The sequence below is a fragment of the Ostrea edulis genome, chromosome 6 (assembly GCF_947568905.1).
Source record: "Ostrea edulis chromosome 6, xbOstEdul1.1, whole genome shotgun sequence".
In the NCBI taxonomy this organism is placed as follows: domain Eukaryota; kingdom Metazoa; phylum Mollusca; class Bivalvia; order Ostreida; family Ostreidae; genus Ostrea; species Ostrea edulis.
This window is the reverse complement of record NC_079169.1, coordinates 63,931,074-63,953,434: the sequence shown is the minus strand read 5'-3', so window position 1 is coordinate 63,953,434 and position 22,361 is coordinate 63,931,074. Positions and strand designations below refer to the sequence as shown.

Below are 22,361 nucleotides of genomic sequence, written 5' to 3'. Positions count from 1 at the left end.
CTCTACCCTCATGTGACATCATAGGTTTTTGCAAAATCTTTTTCTAATTAAACTTTGTGCATGATAGAAATATATCTTTTGGAGGAATTTAACACACTAGGTATAATAAAAAAAAAATTGGTAATTATATTGGTATATCAAAAAAATGTTCTCAAGGGCAATAACTCTGATGCTGGTATTTTTTTAAATGGTATTGTCTACTTCACCCCAATATCCACAATTAATATCTACATGTATTTATACAGTAGCAGATTTTTAAAACTGTTACAATAAAAGTTTTGACATTTTAACCAGATTTTATGTATTTTCATTATGCTGTATATTGAAAACGTGCAATTTTTCTGAAGTTCACACACACTTTTGTTTATGTACGTCTGATATCTTTAATAAGGTGGTAACATACTTATTTTCTTTGGTTATTGATTAAATCAAAATACATTAAAATGAAATTAATGTAGTCTTTCTACTTTGAACCATTAATATTGATAAGTCGCATGAGAGTGGAGCTATCTTAAACAAACTGGCATATTTTACTTGGCTTTCAGAGAGTGGCATATGACAACCAGAAGATGTAAACTAGTATCACCAAGAAAGTAAATCTGTCTTTGAGATATATCTTCACAGAGTTCCATCCATAACAAAATTAATTTGATTTCAACATTTTCAAGGTTATCTCAATGGGAAATGCCCCCTCGCTGCCAAACTCAGAACCTACCTTGAGCTCATCCACCTGACTTGCAACGTGGCCCATAAGTCGTTCCCCCAAGTATCTCATCCCATATGGTCCAATCAATTCAGCCAAAGCTCTCAGTTCTACAACAGCAAACCAACAGTGAACAACAAAATAAACTCAATCCTTGTAGAGCTGTTCTTTATACAATCTAAGAATCTCAATCCTTGTATAGCTGTTCTTTATACAATCTAAGAATCTAGGTACATATGGTCATATCTGCTTCACTTCAAAGAAAATTATATTAGTTACATGATTGAAAACTCAACCATGTATGAGATACAGTATATCACGTAACCTTTAGTCATGCGTATTCACACTAAATCCTCTGTCACTTAGTTGATTGCCGTAATACACTCTGATAGAACGTAAACTGTTCATAAGAACACCTACAATGAGTGGCTCTGCAAATCATTAGTCATTGTCCACCTTTGATATAATTTGATGCCACCATTATCTCATTGTTCAATATATATCATGTAATAGATATTTTCAATAGAAGCGCTGGTGTTCTGTCAGCTATGTAGATACTCAATTAATTAACACAGCCACACTAGTCACAGGCATTCCCTGTTTTCCAGGTAAGATCGAAGCAAAAATAATTATGTTCTTGACTGATGGTGTGTATACACTACCATCACTTTAAGATGTCAAGAATGAAAAACAATGAAATATATGGGATCCACATTTCACAAGTTTGAGTGATGAAGAGTAAATCTGCTTAGTTATAGAGAGAGAAAATTGGGACCATAATTTCACTTCAAAAGATGAAAAACTTCGAGAGATCAATTTCAAGCCATCAAGAGTCACCTATATCAACTGCTAAATATCAAAAGAAAAACACGGCATCACTGGACAACTAATTGGACATTATAACAGTAATTCATGATAAATGTTTGTAATCCTGACACTCACCAGTGAGATCAGCATACTCCTCTGCTGCCAAGTAGAGGTTCTCTTTGCTATTGTTGTCTGCTGCCACGGTAACAAATGCCTTGCGGTTTGGAGAGTACACAATCTGACCTATATTTACAGTCACTCTTCTAAGCAGCACCTCCAAATACCTGTTCATGAAGTCAAAAATTATTGATTCATTTCATCAAGCAATATGTTTATTCTCATAAAAATTGATCTTTGCTACCAAACTAGAATCTGTTCACTTGAATAGAAACATTCAACAGAAACTCAAATATTTTTTTCAAATTTTCCCCTTACACTAGTATTACACATTGTGTATGTATGACATTGTATCCAATTGTGAGAATATAATACAATGAATCTTTTCATAGCAATATTTCAGTCGTGAAACAGTTTTTCTATTAGTGAAAATAGCATGAGCATGGTGTCCAATCAAAACCCTCTGTGGTGCACATCCAAAACATGGCATGTATAAAAAAAACTGCATAATGGAACACCACATTCTTCTAAAAGATCTTTGCTTCAACTCTGCAAATCTACAATGCATGTGTCTGCATTGCAAACTTAAAGCTTGTAGTATCAAAATTTTATAGTCTCAATCTTTATGACCTTGATCTATTCTAAATGATCTTGATGCCAGAAATGTTCATGTAGGTCAGATGCACCATGTGAGCCAATAGTTACAAGAAGCACTAAGAAGTTCCATGTGAGCATATTTGGTTTGTACATCATGTGGAATAAGGTGAGAACAGAAGTTAATGCTTTGTGTCTACAAATACATGCATGCAGCATAATGGATGAAAAAAATAACACACAAGGAGGGTTGGGGGTTATAAAATTCTTGATGTATGCCGCTATAGAAATTCCTCATGATTGATTAACTTGCACATTATGTAATAAGAAATCTACACCAAGCTGCATTACAGAAGTACTGTACATGAATTAACTGGAATATTCAGATTTTGTCCATTTTTGCCTTCATCAACTTTGGGCATACATGTGTATGTATATACAGGTACAAGTACACGTAGCCCTAAAATAGCAAAACTGCACAGAACAAAGTTAAAACAAAATGGTGTTTTGATAAGGAAAGGCTAAATTTGACTTCCTAATTAACATTACCAGAAATCCCAGCCTCCCTTACCAGTTAGTATAGTTGGCCGTGATGGTCTTTTCGCCATTAAAGCTATCAGTGGCCTGTGTCTGCTGAGGTAGCACGCTGTTAAACACCCGGGCAATGTCAATCTGAACTGTAAATGGAAAAACGACAGTGTGAAGTTGTCTTGAATGGCTGAGAAATTTTACAGCTTCATCATCTCTGATACATGGAAGCTTTTAGAGTTTGTGTAATGACAACACACGAATATACAGAGATCTGTTATTGGAGGGAGTAGATGTAATTTACGATTCGTTGATAATAAAAAAAAAAACAGGCTAAAAATTACCATAATTTTCAAGTCCTTGTAAAACACTCATAATGGCCTTGACGCTGCTTAGTAACTCCGATGGCTTGGCAATTTCACTCGTATCAGGGTTGTACATCATCATGCCCACTAAAGCTCTGGAGGAAAAAAAATGCACACGCATGAAAACATCACTGACAAAACTCTTTTGAAATTAAAAGAAATGTTTCTTCTTCATCTAAGATAATGAAGACATACTTGTTAAATCTGGTTTCCAGGTGCTGAATGAAGAACTCCCTTGGTACAAAACCATGTTCCCAAACTTGGATCACATTACAGTAGTTTACAGCATAACACAGTTCTGTCAAGGCCATGTGTAACTTATCCATCCTGTAAACACAAGCAATGTTATACTAATGCTAATGGCATTCACTGGACCATTTCAAATCTGTCTCAAAATTTACATAACATTTGTGCCACAAAGAAACCTCAACTTCTTTATTCTTTAATCTAATACATGTAATAAGATGTTAACATGTATAAACTGGAAAAAAAACTTGATACTCAAAGCACAGACCATGAACCATTGAGCCAAGAAATCAAAGAATGCTACTTTTGCCAGATACATGTACTTATTAAAGTTGATGTTGCCACCACCAAACTTGGAAAGCGCCATTTTTCAATCTGTTTTGAGACTATAATGTCTGTTATGACTGAAACGATAGTTGTCCAATATACCGTAGATAATATTTATTGCCACATGTTACAAATTTCAACAGTCCACGATCTTACTGTGAACTTATTAAAGTTTTGGTCAGTGCAAAGCTGCATTGAATTAGAAGCAACCTCAGTTCCCTTAGCTGTTCATTATTCATCATAGTAAATGAATAGAAATAGAGCTGTCTTAACAGGACTAATACCTGCACGTTAGATGGTGGGAAATAATGAATTAGTGCTCTGTGAAGAATATATGTTTTTTTTAAAAGATATACTATGAGCAATGACAACATAACCCCCGACCCCCCACCAATGGAAAAAAATATCCATAACTTCCTTGAATGTTGAAAAATCTCCATCAAAATAGCAGGTGCACAACTTCATTATTCAAATAAGATATACACAAAGTCTTAACCAAATCTGTTCATCAGTGTTAAAGATAATACTCTAGACAAACTACATTTACAGATGTAAGGACAGATGGACAAGGTGATTCCAGTATAACCTCCTATAAACTTTGTTTGCGGGAGTATATGTTTTGAAGTCCTACACTGATGGAGATTCTTACGTACTCTGACGGCCTACAATAGACATGTACAGCACATGCTTCTTTAAAACAAACAGTATCATGTTTATCCTGTGTCCCCGTTCCTACATGTGCACCTGACAAACAATTTGTACCTAAAACCTAAAGTGATCAAAAGCCACGATGCAGAGAGGTATAAATAAAACATTAGTGGGTGTGATGTAGTAAAGGCCAACATTAAAATTGATAAATATTCCGATTGGTTGCTACTGCCTAGATGAACATAATCTTTGCAGAGAAAAATGTGCTAATGTAAATACATGTATATGTAAACATGTATAAATTTGAACATAAAACTTCTTAATTCATATATCATCACATATATACATATGTACTTGAATCTTATCATTGGTACTTTAAAACCCATTATGTCAAATAATATTTCAAACTTTAGCATATGTACTGCAATGAATGGAAGCCCCCCCCCCCCCCCCCCTTCCTTGCAACAGGACATGAAAGGAGTTATTGATGGCAGTGCACACCTATAAACAAATGCATGCACGCTGTCACTTTAGTGTATGCTCCTCTTTTGCTGTGCAGGGACAAAGCCCCAGGGTATTTATATGTACGTATGTCCACTTGGTGAGACTTCCTGTTTGGAGTGCTGTGCAGGGACAAAGCCCCGGGATATTTATATGTGAGATGTTCATTTGATGAGACTTCCTGTTTGGGGGAGTACCTTGTAAAGTTTTCCCTGTTTTTACGAGCACTCTCAACTCCTGGCTTTTCTTCTTCAGGGCCCACATGTTTCTTCTTGTCCTGTTTTTTCTTGTGTTTGTTGGAACTCTGGAGAATGCTGGCTGCACTGTGCTTGGGTAGAAGCTTCAAAACAAAGTACACCATACATGTCACCTCAGATTACAAGTACTCACATTTAGCTATGTCAGTCTCACGGACCAATTCCAATACACATCAGCTTTATCACCTTGGATTATTACATGTACATACAATTCGTTTTACATAATCGATGTTGTAGATATAATTGTTTGGACTAGGGATTACTTAATATTATTATGTAGAAGTATTAATTAAAATCATAAAAATTAGTCAGGGCCAATGTTTGTGATTTACCAACATTTTACAACTGCAAGGGAATATTAAATCATAACTATATTTCAATTTCAAGCTAAAAGTCAATATTTGTACATATCATAAATCTGTTGTATCATCAATATGGGGTACCAATAACTCCATAAAATATAAGCCTCTATGATGTGCAATGAATCTACAATCTTATTTCCTCTGCTTTCTCCCTATTCACACAATCTTTTACACAATTAGAATACAGAATTAGAATGGCCATGTGTCACCTTGTAGTTGAGCATGCACTGCTCCTCACAGATGGCGGTGATGACCTGGTTGACTTCATCGGACATTTCCTTCAGGAACCAGTGAGCGTACTGTACACTGGTGGTGCCAATGGAGTGGCGCTATTGAATAGGAGATACACAATTAAATCTTGTCAAATACAGTATGCTGGTGGTGCTAGTGAAGTGGGGCTATATAAAAAAAAAATTAAATTAAAACCTACTCCCTTTTCATGTGAAAGACATCAAATAAACAAGAAATGTTTGTAAAACATACACTGTATATACCCCCAATGGTGCATGATTTAAAAATGGTTATACACATGCATTATATAATTGATAGAAGTGCCAAAACAATTCAAGATATAGTGAGAAGCCAGTATCTTCTTGTGTCCAGAGTGGATTGACCCTTGGCTTTTGACCATGTGACCTAAAAATCAATAGGGTTCATCTACCCCTTAGGATGTACCATTTTAGCAAGTTCCATGTCTGCTTAGCAAAGGGTTCTCAAGACATTGAGCAGAGAGTATATTCCTATGTCCAGTTTGACCTTTGACTATGTGACCTCAAAATCAATAGGGTTCATCTAATCCTTATGATGTACCAGTGTACCAAGTTTGATATCTATCTAGCAAAAGGTTCTCAAGATATTGCAAGGACAGTATATTTCTATGATCAGTTTGACCCTTGACCATGTGACCTCAAAATCAATAGGGGTCACCTACTCCTTAGGATGTACCACTGTACTAAGTTTGATGTCTGATAAGGAAAGGGTTCTCAAGATATTGAGTGGACAGTAATTTCCTTTGTCCAGAGTGGATTGACCCTTGACCTTTTGAACTGAAAAACAATAGGGGTCCTCTTCTAACCATAACTAACTACACATGAAATATCATTACAATGAATTGAATGGTTCTCAAGATATTGAGTGGACAAAGTGTGGTCTACAGATCGACGGACAGACAGGTGCAAAGCAATTAACACTTACTTCCTCTGGGCAGAGTTCGTGTGTGGCATTCATGAAATGGCCACATATAATGGGAAACACTATACTGTATCGATGCTGGGCTGGGAACTCCATACACTGCTTAAACTGATGCTCAAATATCTGAGTGTAGAAGCTACAAAAAACAGATAATGCAAGCTCTAGTTGTTCTACTGCATATACCCATACATCAGAAAATGGAAAACTTAAGATGTGATTTGAACTGGCAATCATCATCAATGTACATGTATAGTTAGCACAAGCATCAATTTACATGTCTCCCTGAATTTTTCAGTAGAGAGAGGCTATATAATTATCAAAGTATAAAATATACCAGATACACTAACACATGTAAGAAGTACAATGTGATATTATTTTAATTGTACAAAGGTTTTCAAAATTCCTTTACACAAAAGAATAAAAATGTGCAAACACGAAAAATGTCAAGGCTCACCAATATATTGAAAGATCTCCGGCTTCATTCAGGAGTTCATCCAGGTAGTCCACCATCTTGGTGTGGAAGACAATCATATTGAGGTGTTTACCTAGATCCGAGTGGTCCCTCAGAACCAGGCCTGCACGACTCACACTTGTGTATGCCTGTGTACCAAAAACAATAAAAAAGAAATTTTCAACAAAAGGGCATCTGCATATATCTTTTCTTCAATATTGACTTTGTTTATTGTATCAAGCAAATTCAATCTTCCAAACTAACCTGCAGTCTGAACCAGTCCAATCTGATTCCACGGAAGTCAAACATGTCATTAGCTTCAACTAAAATAAACTAACCTGCAATCTGAACCAGTCCAATCTGATTCCACGGAAGTCAAACATGTCATTAGCTTCAACTAAAATAAACTAACCTGCAGTCTGAACCAGTCCAATCTGATTCCACGGAAGTCAAACATGTCATTAGCTTCAACTAAAATAAACTAACCTGCAATCTGAACCAGTCCAATCTGATTCCACGGAAGTCAAACATGTCATTAGCTTCAACTAAAATAAACTAACCTGCAATCTGAACCAGTCCAATCTGATTCCACGGAAGTCAAACATGTCATTAGCTTCAACTAAAATAAATTGAATATTCTATGTAATTATTAGCATTCTATTAAATTTTTTTCAAGTACCGATACATGTGCACAATCAAAATTTACAAAATCTACCTATTGATGAAAAAGAGATGCCTATTTACGTGACTTTAAAATCATAAAAAGGGAATTCCCACCTTGCTTGACAGACACTGCTGCTATGGAGTTGTACAGTGATGACAAAATAACAGACTCGTCCTCTGGGCAGTGAGCCAAGTTCTGCAAAAATATGTATGTACACCAGTGTCATTCATCACAGTGAAAGATGACCAAACTATCAATGTACAAAACAGACAAGCATTCAACATATACATACTACCGTAGCCTATCATCATGTAGGCGACTTGAGAAATTGTAATAAATACTATGTGTATCAGAAACACACAAAAACTAGACATCTCCTAATGGGACTAGAACCCTGAACCCCCCCCCCCCCCAACCATGAGCTGGAATAAACACAGTACAGCTTTTTGGTCACAAAGTAGAATGAACACTTTACAATAGGACCCATGGGGCACACTGTGTGTTATGTTGCTCTCTGGAGCTTTGGATATATGGCCAGTTCACTGAATATCTTTGAACATGAATAAACGGAAAGCAGACATACACATAAATTAGGTTGAAACCAATTAATTCTCCCCATAACGGATGGATGAAAAGACAGATGGGGCATGATGCAATCAATACATTCCCAAAAGTTGTTGGTGTGGTGGTACTGACAGAATGTACAGAAATGTCATGATAAAATAACTGCAAATGGTCATAACTTTCTAAACATTGAAGTGATCAGTCTGCATACATCAAGTGTACAGACTTTATTTGTAGGATTGGGTGGGGTAGAGGGTGTACAAGGTATAATAATGAAAAGATCAGAAAAAGAGATCATTAAAAATAAGCTAAGATATATTCAGTAGAATATGATTGAAATAAATTATTATTTATACAATGTGCCTATAAATACAATAGTATATACAGTACAAGAATTTTGTTCCATGGCCAATCTGTATAAATCATACACTTTTAAAAAAAAAAAAGCATCAAATTATTATTGGAATAACAATAGGCTTTTTCTAGAATACTTAATATACATTGTACTATAGGCAAAATTTTAAAGCATATACATGTAGATCTTGAATTCTAAGAGTATGATGTATAATAAATTTCCATAAAATACACAATGCTAAAGCACAAGAATAAACATAGAGTACATGCTCACTGTATGCATAGCAAATATTTTGTATTTCATCATTAAAATTGGAATAACAAATGTATGATAATCATTAGTAGAATAGTAAAATCTCTGTAAATGCAGTGTTTCGAATCTTACTGGCTCTTTATTTAGATCCTGTCACAAAAACACAGTCAAAAAAAAATTATTATTTCAGAGTAAAATTTGATTTACAACTTATTTCAATCTAGGTCTGAGAAACACAATTTTTCTAAAATAAAAACACCATAATTATGATTTTCACAATGTCATAGTTGCCAACTCATCTTCTTCTGGAAGGTGACGGACAACCCCCCCCCCCCCCCTAATTTTTTTTCCATTCTAATTATTGCATGCTCTCCACCCTCTTCTGAAGGTCGAGGTTCTCATACATGTATGGCACATTCATTTATAAAATTCAATATCATCCACTGATACATACAGATGTATGTACATATACATGTAGCAAATGCATTATTTACTTGGAAATTAACCAAAATTGGCAACTAGGCATAAAGATTAAGGACAACATAAAAAGCACACAGTACCTGTATCAGTTGATTGAGCAGCACTGAGTCATAACCAGCCAAATACTGCACATAATACCGCTGTACCACTTGGTTGTACTTCCGAACCAGAGCTTTTAAAATGGTAAAATTAAAGGAGCATTAGCTGTCATTTTGTCACCAAAAATCAAATTCAATGAAAATTGATCTATCATTTATTTCAGTAACAACACCAGTATGTAATTATTTCAAACACTTTTTAACATCAAATCAGGCACATGAATGTGTAATTTTGGTGATTAAATAATTATTGTCTTGCAAAACAATAATTCTTCCTTATATATTTCTTTAAACTAAAAGCAGTTATCTAACATAGTTTCATTAGGTTTCTCTTGCTTTTGTACAAAATAAATATTTTTATCAGTCATTAATATATATCCTTATGCCATTGAGGGATTTTGAGAAAAAATGATAGTCATCACTTTCACAGTGCCCCTTTAATGACTGTTTTGCATCCCAATACCAAACATAAAATGAAGGAACTATTAGCATTCAATCACTAAATATTTTTTTTCAAAATGATACTGATCATGAGTTCATATCAAATATATGAATAAATGCACCCACAAGTACACATATAGAAATTTAATATGTACATTTATTTCTCACAATAGTAAATTCTAAAAAGAGGTGGGTATCATTGATTTGTACACAACTTTAAAAAGGCTCACATTTAAGTTCCTCCATGTTGAACAGTAACTCTGGCAACTGTCGATCTACAAAGTCCTCCTGTGAAAGCTTCACATTGTGTCTCTTAGAGGGAGGATTATCAAAGTGTCTTAGCAGCCAGTGAATTTCATCTCGAGCCACTGCCAAGGCTTGGAAGATATACAGTCCCTATGTTTTAAAAGGGGGAAAAAAAGGCAAAATGATATGTGTTTAAAAATATGGGAACATATACATTTGACACTAGAAGGGTTTGTAATTTTACCTTTGGTCCCAATAATCCTGGTTGGTCTGTATAAATCAAGGCCAGCTCCTTCAGAGCCGATCTCAGAAACTTTCTCCTCTCTCTGTGTATGCCTGGACTGAAGCAATAAACCAATTCATTATACATGTATGCTCTGTCTGCATTTATTGCATCATCAAGATGTGTGCACAACAACTGGCTCTATCAAGGCATTCTACTCTGTTTTCCTCTTGAATGTTTATTTTGAACTGAATATAATATTTACATCCCAACTGATCAGCTTCGTGTTAAGTGTCTTGTTATGTTTATTAAGTGCAAACTATGCACACATATTTGTTATTAAGAAAGTGAGCCATCTTTTAATATTTACGTTCCCAATGATTTGCCTTTGATATCTCTACAAATTGAAATGATAGCCATTTCCTCATGAATGCATTGCAGTTGTGAACAAAGCACATAATTATATCAATCTTGATAAACATGTTACGTCAATTTTAACGGCTTGAAATTTTGACAGAAATGAATATGAAATTAAATTTCAGTTTTTAAAATACATGAGGATATGAACCACAACACTTCATGCCGGCCATCGTCGGTTACCCATGGGTGGTTTGCGACGATGCATGCCGGCATACTTTTCATGAAACGCTAATGCACTTCATAAGTATGCCCACGTGAAGTCTCGCAGTTCAAACCATCATGTATTTTAAAAAATGAAATTTTTTTCTTAAATAAAGTTGTATAACTGTATACAAGAAACCTATAATTCACGAGAACCTTATTTTTGTGTTGGGAAAATCTCAAGTAATTATGTATAAAGTTCTCGCAAATAAAATGTTATTTTAAAAAACCAATTCTGAAGCCTTTATAGATTTTTGAGTTTTCATGACTTAAAATTTTGCCATCTTCCAGTTATACAGGCAAATTGATATATACAAATACATGTATGGGAATTAAAGGTCCCTCCCTCATCTGACGGTTATCATAAGCACGGAAACACTCACGCTGACAGCAGAGCTTGGTGCTGGAGGTCCTTCACTTCAGTTATCCTCTTGGACATGTTATGTCTGAAACATACATGTACATTAACAACACATCACAAACATAATAATACAAGCTGTACTACAACAAACTTCCTGCACTTAATGTATTGTCAACAAAGCCAATTGTAACAAGTACTTCATATCAGTCTTTGTAAAATGAAGTACTTGCAATTCCAATAAACGAACAGACACACTATTTACCCCTTGAGACTTTCAAAGAAGGTGTTGATGTAGCTGTGTATGTGCAAGACTTCATCCCGACACAGCTGGATTATGTACCCTGACTGAAGCGCTGTTTTCCACAGGTCCCACAACTGGGCCTCCTGTAAATACTGGTGACACAGCATCATAGAAACTGGTAAAGACAAAAAACAAGTCGTGTAAATCTGAGAGTATGCACAGTGTCATAGAGACTGGTGAAAAAAAAAGTGTCGTGTAAATCTGAAGAGTATGCACTGCGTCAAAGAGACTGGTAAACAAAAATGTAAATCTGAGAGTATGCACAGCATGATAGAAACTGGTAAAAAAAATAATTTGTAAATCTGAGAGTACGCACAGCATCATAGAAACTGGTAAAAAAAACAACCCAAAACAAGTGTTGTGTAAATTTGAGAGTATGCACAGCATTATAGAAACTGGTAAAAAACAAAAAACCAAAACAAGTGTTGTGTAAATCTGAGAGTATGCACAGCATTATAGAAACTGGTAAAAAAACCAAACCAAAACAAGTGTCGTGTAAATCTGAGAGTATGTACAGCATGATAGAAAATGGTAAAAAAAAAACACCAAAAAACAAGTGTTGTATAAATCTGAGCATACGCGCTGCAGATTTTATTTATTTTTTAATATTGCTTCCATCTGGTGCATTTTCTTAAAAATAAACTTTTATCAAAAGTAAAGATTCTATGTGTACTTACAAATAATCCACCTCTCCATGGAATCCAGTGAAAGGTATTCACACTGCACCTAGATAACAAATGAGGTTCTCAATCACTTTCCAAGCAAACCAGAACAAGCTTTCTCACACTAAATACTGGAGGAAATCAACAATACTACTGAAATAATTTCACTTAAGACATAGTTAGTTCCATCAAGCAAGGTGTAACACACTAAACACTGGGCAGCACCAAAGGAACCCTCCAATTCAGATGTCATGGAAAAGGAATTCAATGAGAAACATGGAAATAGTGCTTCTGATTGGTATACTAAATTTCATTGACATCTAATTTTCGTGTTGCAGGCATATCCACGAATATCTTCCATGTACACATAAACAAAAGACTGAACAACAGCAAAGAGCAACATTCTTCCCTTAGGAATCTGAGACCTTCAGAATATGCTATTTTTTCTCTAACCATGAAAAATTGACCCTACAAAAATAAGTGATACTATACCCTAATGTACAATTTATCTCAGCTGGTAAAGATGCCATGCACTGAACTGGTTGTTGTCTATATCTCAATGTTTACTTCAATAATAAACATTCATAGGTTTAATACAACGCGTTTACAAGTACCATGTCCGTGTTGGGAACATTCATGATTTTCAGTGGCTCGGCCAGTAGACTGAGCATGCCGGTGGCTCTCATCTGGTCAGCTGGGAGGTTCCTCTTAGGGTAAATCTTGTGAAGAGACATAATGGCAGGAACCACCACCTGCAGATACAACACCAAGAAATACTTTATTCAAACACACACAATCATCCCTTAAATTTATAACCTACATTTCAACAAAAAAATTCATTCCAACACTGTGCATCAAACTTTCATCGATTTATTTACTTAAAATCAAAATTTGTGAAACTCCAGATTTCTATCCTTAAAACTTTAAGAACTTTATAGATGTTCCAGTGATAAACAATGAATACTTTGTGAGGAAGTTTTCAGCAGACTCTTACCCTAGAGTGAGGAACAAACTCCTCTGACAGCTTCCTCAGAGGACTGTCATAGTCAATCACCAACTGCCCCAGCCGAGGGAAAGACGGATCACTACAAACACACAAATCAGTATCAATCTGTGAGGAACAACTCACTACAAACACACAAATCAGTATCAATCTGTGAGGCACAACTCACTACAAACACACAAATCAGTATCAATCTGTGAGGCACAACTCACTACAAACACACAAATCAGTATCAATCTGTGAGGCACAACTCACTACAAACACACAAATCAGTATCAATCTGTGAGGAACAACTCACTACAAACACACAAATCAGTATCAATCTGTGAGGAACAACTCCATTTTCTTAAAAATGCAAGACTGCTCTTTTGTGTTATGGATGAAAAGCCTCATACATTAGTCATGATGATGTACACACACGGTTACATTAGACATACAGTAGTCACATTGACATACACACACGGTTACATTAGACATACAGTAGTCACATTGACATACACACACTGTTACATTAGACATACAGTAGTCACATTGACATACACACACTGTTACATTAGATATACAGTAGTCACACTGACGTACACACACTGTTACATTAGACATACAGTAGTCACATTGACATACACACACGGTTACATTAGACATACATTAGTCACACTGACATACACACACTGTTACATTAGACATACAGTAGTCACACTGACATACACACACTGTTACATTAGACATACATTAGTCATATTGACATACACACACTGTTACATTAGACATACAGTAGTCATATTGACATACACTGTTACATTAGACATACAGTAGTCACATTGACATACACACACGGTTACATTAAACATACATTAGTCATATTGACATACACACACTGTTACATTAGACATACAGTAGTCATATTGACATACACAGTTACATTAGACATACAGTAGTCACATTGACATACACTGTTACATTAGACATACAGTAGTCACATTGACATACACACACTGTTACATTAGACATACAGTAGTCACATTGACATACACACATGGTTACATTAGACATACAGAAGTCATATTGACATACACACTGTTACATTAGACATACAGTAGTCACATTGACATACACACATCATACAGTAGTCACATTGACGTAAACATAAATTTTGACAAAGTCATAAAAATCATTTCTGCCAAACTGTTCTTCTCTAGAATACAGCAGTCAAATTAAGGAATGGGGAGACTGTTGACATACTTATTACTTACAGACCTACTGGCATGGGACTGTTGACATACCTATTACTTACAGACCTATTGGCATGGGACTGTTGACATACATGTACTTGTAGGTCTTGATTTGGAGACAATGAGATTTTCAAAATGTCTCTTTAAGCTGTATTACAGTGCAATATAAGCCCCATTTGAAATTCACCAAAGTACATGATGACAAAAAAAACAACAGTGATAAATATTTCCCAGTATACAGTAGAAACAGTTTGCTCCCTTGCTTACCTTGAGACATGAAAATATTCAGAGTTTGCACCTTTGATTACCTTGAGACATGAAGATGTTCAGAGTTTGCTCCCTTGCTTACCTTGAGACATGAAGATATTCAGAGTTTGCTCCCTTGCTTACCTTGAGACATGAAGATATTCAGAGTTTGCTCCCCTGCTTACCTTGAGACATGAAGATATTCAGAGTTTGCACCCTTGCTTACCATGAGGCATGAAGATATTCAGAGTTTGCTCCCTTGCTTACCTTGAGACATGAAGATATTCAGTTTGCTCCCTTGCTTACCATGAGGCATGATGATATTCAGAGTGTGCTCCCTTGCTTACCATGAGGCATGATGATATTCAGAGTGTGCTCCCTTGCTTACCATGAGGCATGAAGATATTCGTATGCCACGCTGTACAGAGATAACACCACTCTCCGGTCCTCCACCCGAGACAGCAGGATCATTATGGAAACATAGGTTGAAATCAGGTTCAGATAGTTCACTGTCAGGTCATAGTTCAAGGTCTATCAAAAAATCAAAAGAACATATAATTCTTTCACATCTTAAAATATATTACACTAAAAAGTAAAAAAAAAAAATTAATTAAATGACCTCATCCCTTTCCAAATTGCTTCTTTAAAGGGGCATAAACACAACTTGAGCTGAAAATTTTCAAATTTCATTTTTCCATTTTTAATGTTTACAATGTCTTGTTTATATAACAAGGAATTGTGAGCTCTGAATCTCTCTTGTAACTCAACAACTGACATTCAAAAATGTTGCTGACCATTAGAAATACCTTAATTAAGCATTTTCAGATCAAATCGTGTCCATGCCCCTTTAAGCTTTATTAAAGTGTGATATAAGTCCCATTTTAAATTCACCCAGGTACATGATGCAAGTACAATGTGAATGCATATAGCAATTAAACTCTCAACAGAGATCATATACGTTCATATACATGTACATGGCAAAATCATATTCACTTACAACGTCCATGTGAACTTGACATGCATCAATTGTCGTCAGCAAGTCCACAACATGATCCTGGAAAATAACATTACTGGGAGTTAAATTTGAAATTTTCTCACTACTGAAAATACAGGATAAAGTTTACACATTAAATATACTGGATTCCTATTAAGCATGAGAGGTTAACTTAAAATTTCAATTACAAAATAAGATATTGATGTAATATTTAAACAAATATATGTATGTACATACATGTTGTACATATATGTATATTTAAGTAATTTTTTACATATATGTATATTTAAGTAATTTTTTACATATATGTATATTTAAGTAATTTTTTACATATATGTAAATTTAGGTAATTTTACAGACCAAAACAAAAAGCATATATATGTACATTATACAATGACCCCTTTTCCTTGCAGTGCCACAACTGACTCACCTTGAAATCCATGATGTCCACAAAGGTAAAGTAGTACAGAGATAGGGACTTGACCACATCCTGTTTAATGTTGTTGATCACTTGCAGCTTCAATCAAAAGTTTCATGAGAATCAAATGCAAAATTAGCAAGGTACATATAAATATGCTACGATCATTCTGTATAATGCATACACCCCTAAACTCGCTAAATGTACCTTCTACATGTTCATTTGAATATTCACCAACAATCCAATCGCTGTAGCAACACCTTACAAATTAACATCACAGTGTATTACACTTGTTTATGGATAATGTAGATCACAAGAATATTGGCTGTCATTGTTTATCATCGAATTAAGTAAGGATGAATATATTTCATGCAGAAATATGAAAAGGTGCTCATTACATGTGCATTCATCATGATGGAATATTAAAAATTAAATAATCTAACATTCAAGTGTGCGAGAAAATACATGTACTGCATCTCACGATGAATTCATAATCTTACTAACCACAGGTACTTCAATTCAATTGAATTCAATTACTGTTTTTAGTCTTTTAGAATACTTGCATAACACAAAGAACACATTACAATCTAAAAGAAAATTGAAGATGGCATGACCAAATCGCAAAGCAGAAGCAGTTTAACATCTGACAACAGTTTACTTGTACAATCTTGTTCATGCCTATGTATGAGAATACAATTCCAGAATTTGATTGAGGAATAAGCATTAATCCACTCATCATTATAGCAGGCAGAGCATTACAAACAATTCGTGTAACCTATATATAATGAGCACGGCACCAAAGCAGCCCAGAATCGAGTTCGTTGGAGGACTGTCGTCGATGGCCTATGTTTCTCATGGAACAACAGGACTAAGTAAGTAAGTAATATATAATGAGGATGTTTCAAGGTTGAAAAGCAGATACAATGCAATATTTTATCATGAAACTTTACAATCTGATCAAGTGGTCATATGGATGGGAAAGGCTTCAATGAGGTTTGTTTGCAGATTGTGTCTGAAAACTGTAGGGTTAAATACTCTCAGAAAAACTGATCTAGATCCAAGTTGTTGATAGACACATACTAGCTGATTTATAGATGGGAACTACGTAGCCGGGTTCAATTGTTGGTGGCCAGTTAGCTCAGTTGGTAGAGCTCCTGACTAAAGATTCAGGGGGCCCGGGTTTGGATTGCATTTTCTCCCTTCCTAATGCACATGTTAACATTTTCTGTATTTTATGAGATCTAAATCAACAATGCGATCAACCTGAATCTTGTTCATGCCTATGTATGAGAGTACAATTCCAGAACCTGCTTAAGCCCAGGAATGAAAAATCAAAACTACTTTTAAACAGGCCATATCTATCTACTAAAACACTAAGGGCAAATTAATTTTATATGCACGCCATAAAAAAACAACATTAAAATCATCATGGCCACTGTATATGCATCCATCCAACTGGAGGTAATACGAAAATTTAAGAATTTCATGCAAAAACTATTCAAATATCCTGGGTTATTCAACATTCATGACTTTCATCATGCAAACTCTAAAACATCATAAGTTTTCATGTACCAAGACTGAAAGGACTTATCTGCACATACAGTATAGTACAATGCATTCATTACATATTACCAGCATGTCACTTGGAGTTGGTTTGCTGACATATTACATGGGCATTGAAACTAGTGAAGGATACTTGTAAATGTGAAGAAGCAAATAAAGAGAATCAAGATGTCTCGTGTTCATCTAAGTGTACATATGATGCAGAATAAATATAAAAGATCTACGGAATGGGACATGCAGTAGGCGATTAGCCACTTACGGCCCCCGCATGGTTGTCTATGTTGGGAAATTTCTTGTGTAGGTACTTGAAGACCGAGTCCAAATTTTTATCGGACAGAAATGCTGGTTTGCTGTCTGTGTTCGTGAGCATCTTTAAATCAAAAGAAAAGTAAAACCAGTGTTAAATCACATTTTCAAAACCCTTGTTCACTTACTGTGCTCGACTTGCTGTCCACGTTTGGAAATCGCCTTAACAAATATCTGTAAACCGGTTCATAAGATTTATCTGTAAGAAAACCTGGCTTGTTGTCAGGGTTCCCAAGCATCTTAAAAAGACAGAAATGTGGTATGATGAAATGAAAATATCCAATTGCTTTAATATTTTTCATTTGAGTAGTTACACATGAAAAGTGTTAAAATACAGCACGAGTCATTCTCATGAAATTTTTAAACGCGCATAAATATGCATCTGATTTATTACATATAGAATTACATGGATATTCTGCAAGTAATATATGTTGACAAAGCCTTATATAGCATACACAGCATTTTAAATGTATTTTCAAATGGAAAGAAAAGGCAACTTTAAAAAAAATAGCAGAATAAAGAACTTTAACCATCTGGGAAGGACAAACCGGTACATAATGTATCATCTTGTGTAATAAACCGCAAAATAAGAAATAAAACACAAACACTTTGATATGATACTGGAATTTGGAATTTGGAGGCATCATTCTTAAATATTCAGCAAAAGGAAAAATTCAAACAATGCAACAAAATCAATTTCTCAAGCTTGGTCTATATAATGGATTATCATTTGAAGGAAAAGGGCCATAATGTAAAAATAAAACAGGTTACCACTCTCTCAGACAAAATGAAAAAGAGTTTCATAATTATTTTTTTCAATTCTTCACATTATATGTATTTCTAGGTTCAAACAAAACATTTTCTTCCTTTTTTTTCATAACATTTGACTTCTGAAATTGTTAAATTAAAATATCAAAAAAAGATCTATCTAATCAATGTTAATTTCATCACGTCTGTATGTGAAATCAATCAACTCATGCTCCAGTGACTTAAATTCTGCAGCTTGTGCAAAAATTCTGTGTCAACATATTTGCTTCTCTTAATTAATTCAAATCTGCAATGTAATAATTAAAATCTTTCCCAAAAAATCAAATTAATACATGCAAGAAAACCAAAAATTAGAAAAGGAACCTTCTTTTTGTGGGGACAGTAAATCTGAAATCAGAACATCACGCACAGAGTAGAGAAAATGGTCATCTACAACTTTGAACATGGCATATAAATTTTCAAAACAAATGTTTCAGTTTCATTTACAAAAACATATGAAGCTTCACAGTACTGAGATTAAACCAAAAGACATAAATGATTGTTTGATCACATGACAGCGATACAAAAGTTTGTATGAAAATGCAACAGTTTCTCTTTTAAAAAAAACACATGAAAAAGAGAAGAAAAAAACCCAGCAGAAGTGAAATGATAAAGATACATAAACATAAAACTTAACATAAAATGAAACTTCAGAAAATAATTGTTGACTAAACATTGGAAGGACTTTGATGCTAGTGATTGCATGGCCACCAGGGAAACAACAGGACAATTACTAGTATATACTTACTGACATCTGCAATAGCAGGCGAGATAAGTAATATTAATTTCTAAGATTAATTAATTTTTCTCAGTAGAACAAGTTTATACAACAAAAAAAACATGAATTTCATCTCCCCTCTGTTCTTAATCTCTTCAGAGCTTTGATATGAAAAAAAAAATAATTGACCTGGATCTAAAATAATTGTATTGCATCTCATATACATAATTATATGCTTTATTATAAATTTGCCGTTTTCCTATATAATATATAATATAAATAATTTTATCATTGATAGTGAGTGCAGCAAGCTCTAATGGTAACACATGTATAAGAAAAAATTAGTTCAAAATTCAAAGCTTGGGCTACATCATTTACCCACTTTTTTTTCAAGTCACATGATTAATGCAAAATGCCGCTGTAACACACCTGCACAACTCGTACCAAGATTTTTCCACTGACTAACATTCAGGAATGGGGCATTTAGACTTTTCCAACACATAGATAACATTATGGAATTACACATCATTAAATAAATCTAAAATATCCAGGTGACTTAATGCTGCTACAGACTGTGATGATTAAATGCTAAATATTTCTGTATCAACTTAATTTATTGTAAAAACATAAGCAATATGAGAAACAATATCCCAAATGTTTCATCATTCAATGGCGGTACTTTTTTTAACCATACATGATCATGACATCAATTTAAAATATTCCAATCGGATTTAAGTGAATTTTCTTCAACCAACACATTTGGAAAACCCCAAACTATTCATTTGTGTTAAAAACAATTATATCTGACATAACAGTATTAACAACCATATTTCTGAATTTTATTCAGTTCAAAATCAGTCATATTGAGCACACTTAGATTGAGAATTTGATATAGATATTGTTTTACACCTTATACATTTTGTTGATCACAGCAAAGCTGAATATGACATCACAATGTATAGTACCGTTTGTACATCAAATGCATCATATTTCCAAAATATTTGAAAAGGTAGATCAAATGTTTGAAGTTGTCTTAAGATGTTTTGACGGATGTCCATACACGTCCAAATAACCTTCTGTTATGGATAAATCTCTACATAAAGGATACACAGGCTGCGCTCACCTCAATGATAGCACCGTAAACATTAACAAATACAGATTATAATCACTTGTCCATCCGTCAACAGGGCAGACAATTTGAAGTACAATACTTAAACTTTACTTTTTTTTTTAATTTCAAAAACTCAACAACAAAAACAAAAATGGGACAAAAAATGTCCAGTCCTCAGATCTTTAGAGATATTATAAGACACATTTAAACCAGGAACCTATCTTACAAATGGACTTCTGACTTAAATATGGCTTACAATTTATTTTAAGTCAAGTACATTTTACCTACAAATTGAAAATTTATGGCAAATCTAATTTAGGAAATGAAGAAGATAAGTATACTCAATCACATTTTATAAACATATGGAAATATTTTAAACCAATTGAAAATATTGGTCTTAACCATGACCCCTTTTCGAATCTTAGTCTCTGACTTCCATGGATTTCCCTTTCAAGTGGAAATTGATGAAATAATTTGATAATGCTATCTAATTAAATTTTACTGTACAGTTCAATAATCCGCATTCTTAACAAGAATCACTGATTTATACTAAAATATCATTACACATTAACTTTTTAAGATAATTCTATTTCAAAAGTTAAAAATAAAATAAAAAAGAAACAATATCGAGGAAATTCGAGTATATGGCCACACCTTTTTAATGTTGTATATTCGTGTTAGCATCCCCCTTCCTCTATCGTTTAGGATCGTCAACTTCTCCGCCAACTTTTGTTGGCTAGGCACCATCGCACGAGACATTTTGGCTTTAGTTTGAATGTGTATAAATCAAAATATTACTTCAGTTTGTTTTCATCCTCATCATTCATTGTATACTTCCTGTATTAAAATCCACTTCCGCTTGTGGACGACCGGGTTGGTCTAAAGACTAAATCGTTGGAAGGATGCCGATATGGTAAGATATATATACGACCAGCAAATTCAGTTGAATAAATTCTTCTTTAAACATTTGAAACAAACCAAGTTTTCATTTCTATATTTTTTTGAAAAATTATTCTGAAGAAAATGACTTTTTTTTAATTTCGTTAAACATCGAACCCGACCAAATTTTTTTTTTATTTTTGTAGATCTAGACGTTTTTAGCCCACCTGAGCTAAAGGGGAACTTTTCTGATCGCCTATTGTCCTTCATCTGTCTGTCTGTCTGTGAACTTTTTTTTCTTCAACTTTTTCTCTGGAACCATGCACTGGGCCAAACTTGGGAAAAGGCATTCTTGGGTGAAGGGCTTTCAAGTTTGTTCAAATGAAGGGCCATGTCCCCTTTAAAGGGGGGGGGGGGGGTCCAAAAATGTAAAAATAGGGTGGGGTCATTTTAAAATCTTCTTCTCAAGACCCACTGGGCCAAAAAAAGTACAAATTAATTTACATGCAAGGTTCCTGACATAGTGCAGATTTAAGTTTTTAAAATCATGGCCCCCAGGGGACCTGGGTAGGATGGGCCACAATAGGGGATTATAGTTTTGTATACAAATATATAGGGAAAATCTTCGTAAGAACCACTGGACCAGAGAAGTTTATATTTACACGAAAGTTTCCTGACAGTGCAGATAAAGTTAAAATTGTTATTAAAATCATATGGCC

The 22,361-nt window shown here is 34.5% G+C and overlaps 1 protein-coding gene across 28 annotated transcripts in view; it reads right to left on the bottom strand.

Moving 5' to 3' along the window:
- Positions 1–21,816, bottom strand: part of LOC125683222 (nck-associated protein 1-like) — a 38,794-nt gene extending 16,978 nt beyond the window's left edge. For 25 of the 28 annotated variants that reach the window (XM_056140384.1, XM_056140376.1, XM_056140389.1 and 22 more), the window contains exons 1-25: positions 21,418–21,807; positions 18,081–18,191; positions 16,271–16,357; positions 15,844–15,900; positions 15,235–15,377; positions 13,360–13,450; positions 12,980–13,117; positions 12,381–12,429; positions 11,665–11,818; positions 11,425–11,487; positions 10,442–10,538; positions 10,182–10,347; positions 9,493–9,584; positions 9,065–9,082; positions 7,875–7,956; positions 7,510–7,568; positions 7,101–7,246; positions 6,650–6,782; positions 5,665–5,784; positions 5,034–5,176; positions 3,310–3,441; positions 3,094–3,209; positions 2,793–2,898; positions 1,646–1,794; positions 716–813 (exon numbers count right to left, since the gene is read on the bottom strand). In XM_056140384.1, coding sequence (XP_055996359.1) covers positions 716–813; positions 1,646–1,794; positions 2,793–2,898; positions 3,094–3,209; positions 3,310–3,441; positions 5,034–5,176; positions 5,665–5,784; positions 6,650–6,782; positions 7,101–7,246; positions 7,510–7,568; positions 7,875–7,956; positions 9,065–9,082; positions 9,493–9,584; positions 10,182–10,347; positions 10,442–10,538; positions 11,425–11,487; positions 11,665–11,818; positions 12,381–12,429; positions 12,980–13,117; positions 13,360–13,450; positions 15,235–15,377; positions 15,844–15,900; positions 16,271–16,357; positions 18,081–18,191; positions 21,418–21,522 — 2,655 coding nt within the window. In that variant the 5' untranslated portion in view covers positions 21,523–21,807. Of the gene's footprint in view, positions 1–715; positions 814–1,645; positions 1,795–2,792; positions 2,899–3,093; positions 3,210–3,309; positions 3,442–5,033; positions 5,177–5,664; positions 5,785–6,649; positions 6,783–7,100; positions 7,247–7,509; positions 7,569–7,874; positions 7,957–9,064; positions 9,083–9,492; positions 9,585–10,181; positions 10,348–10,441; positions 10,539–11,424; positions 11,488–11,664; positions 11,819–12,380; positions 12,430–12,979; positions 13,118–13,359; positions 13,451–15,234; positions 15,378–15,843; positions 15,901–16,270; positions 16,358–18,080; positions 18,192–18,255; positions 18,367–21,417 lie in introns of all 28 variants that reach the window. The other 3 variants (XM_056140377.1, XM_056140378.1, XM_056140379.1) reach the window with 3 other exon arrangements.
- Positions 21,817–22,361: the final 545 nt, after the last annotated feature.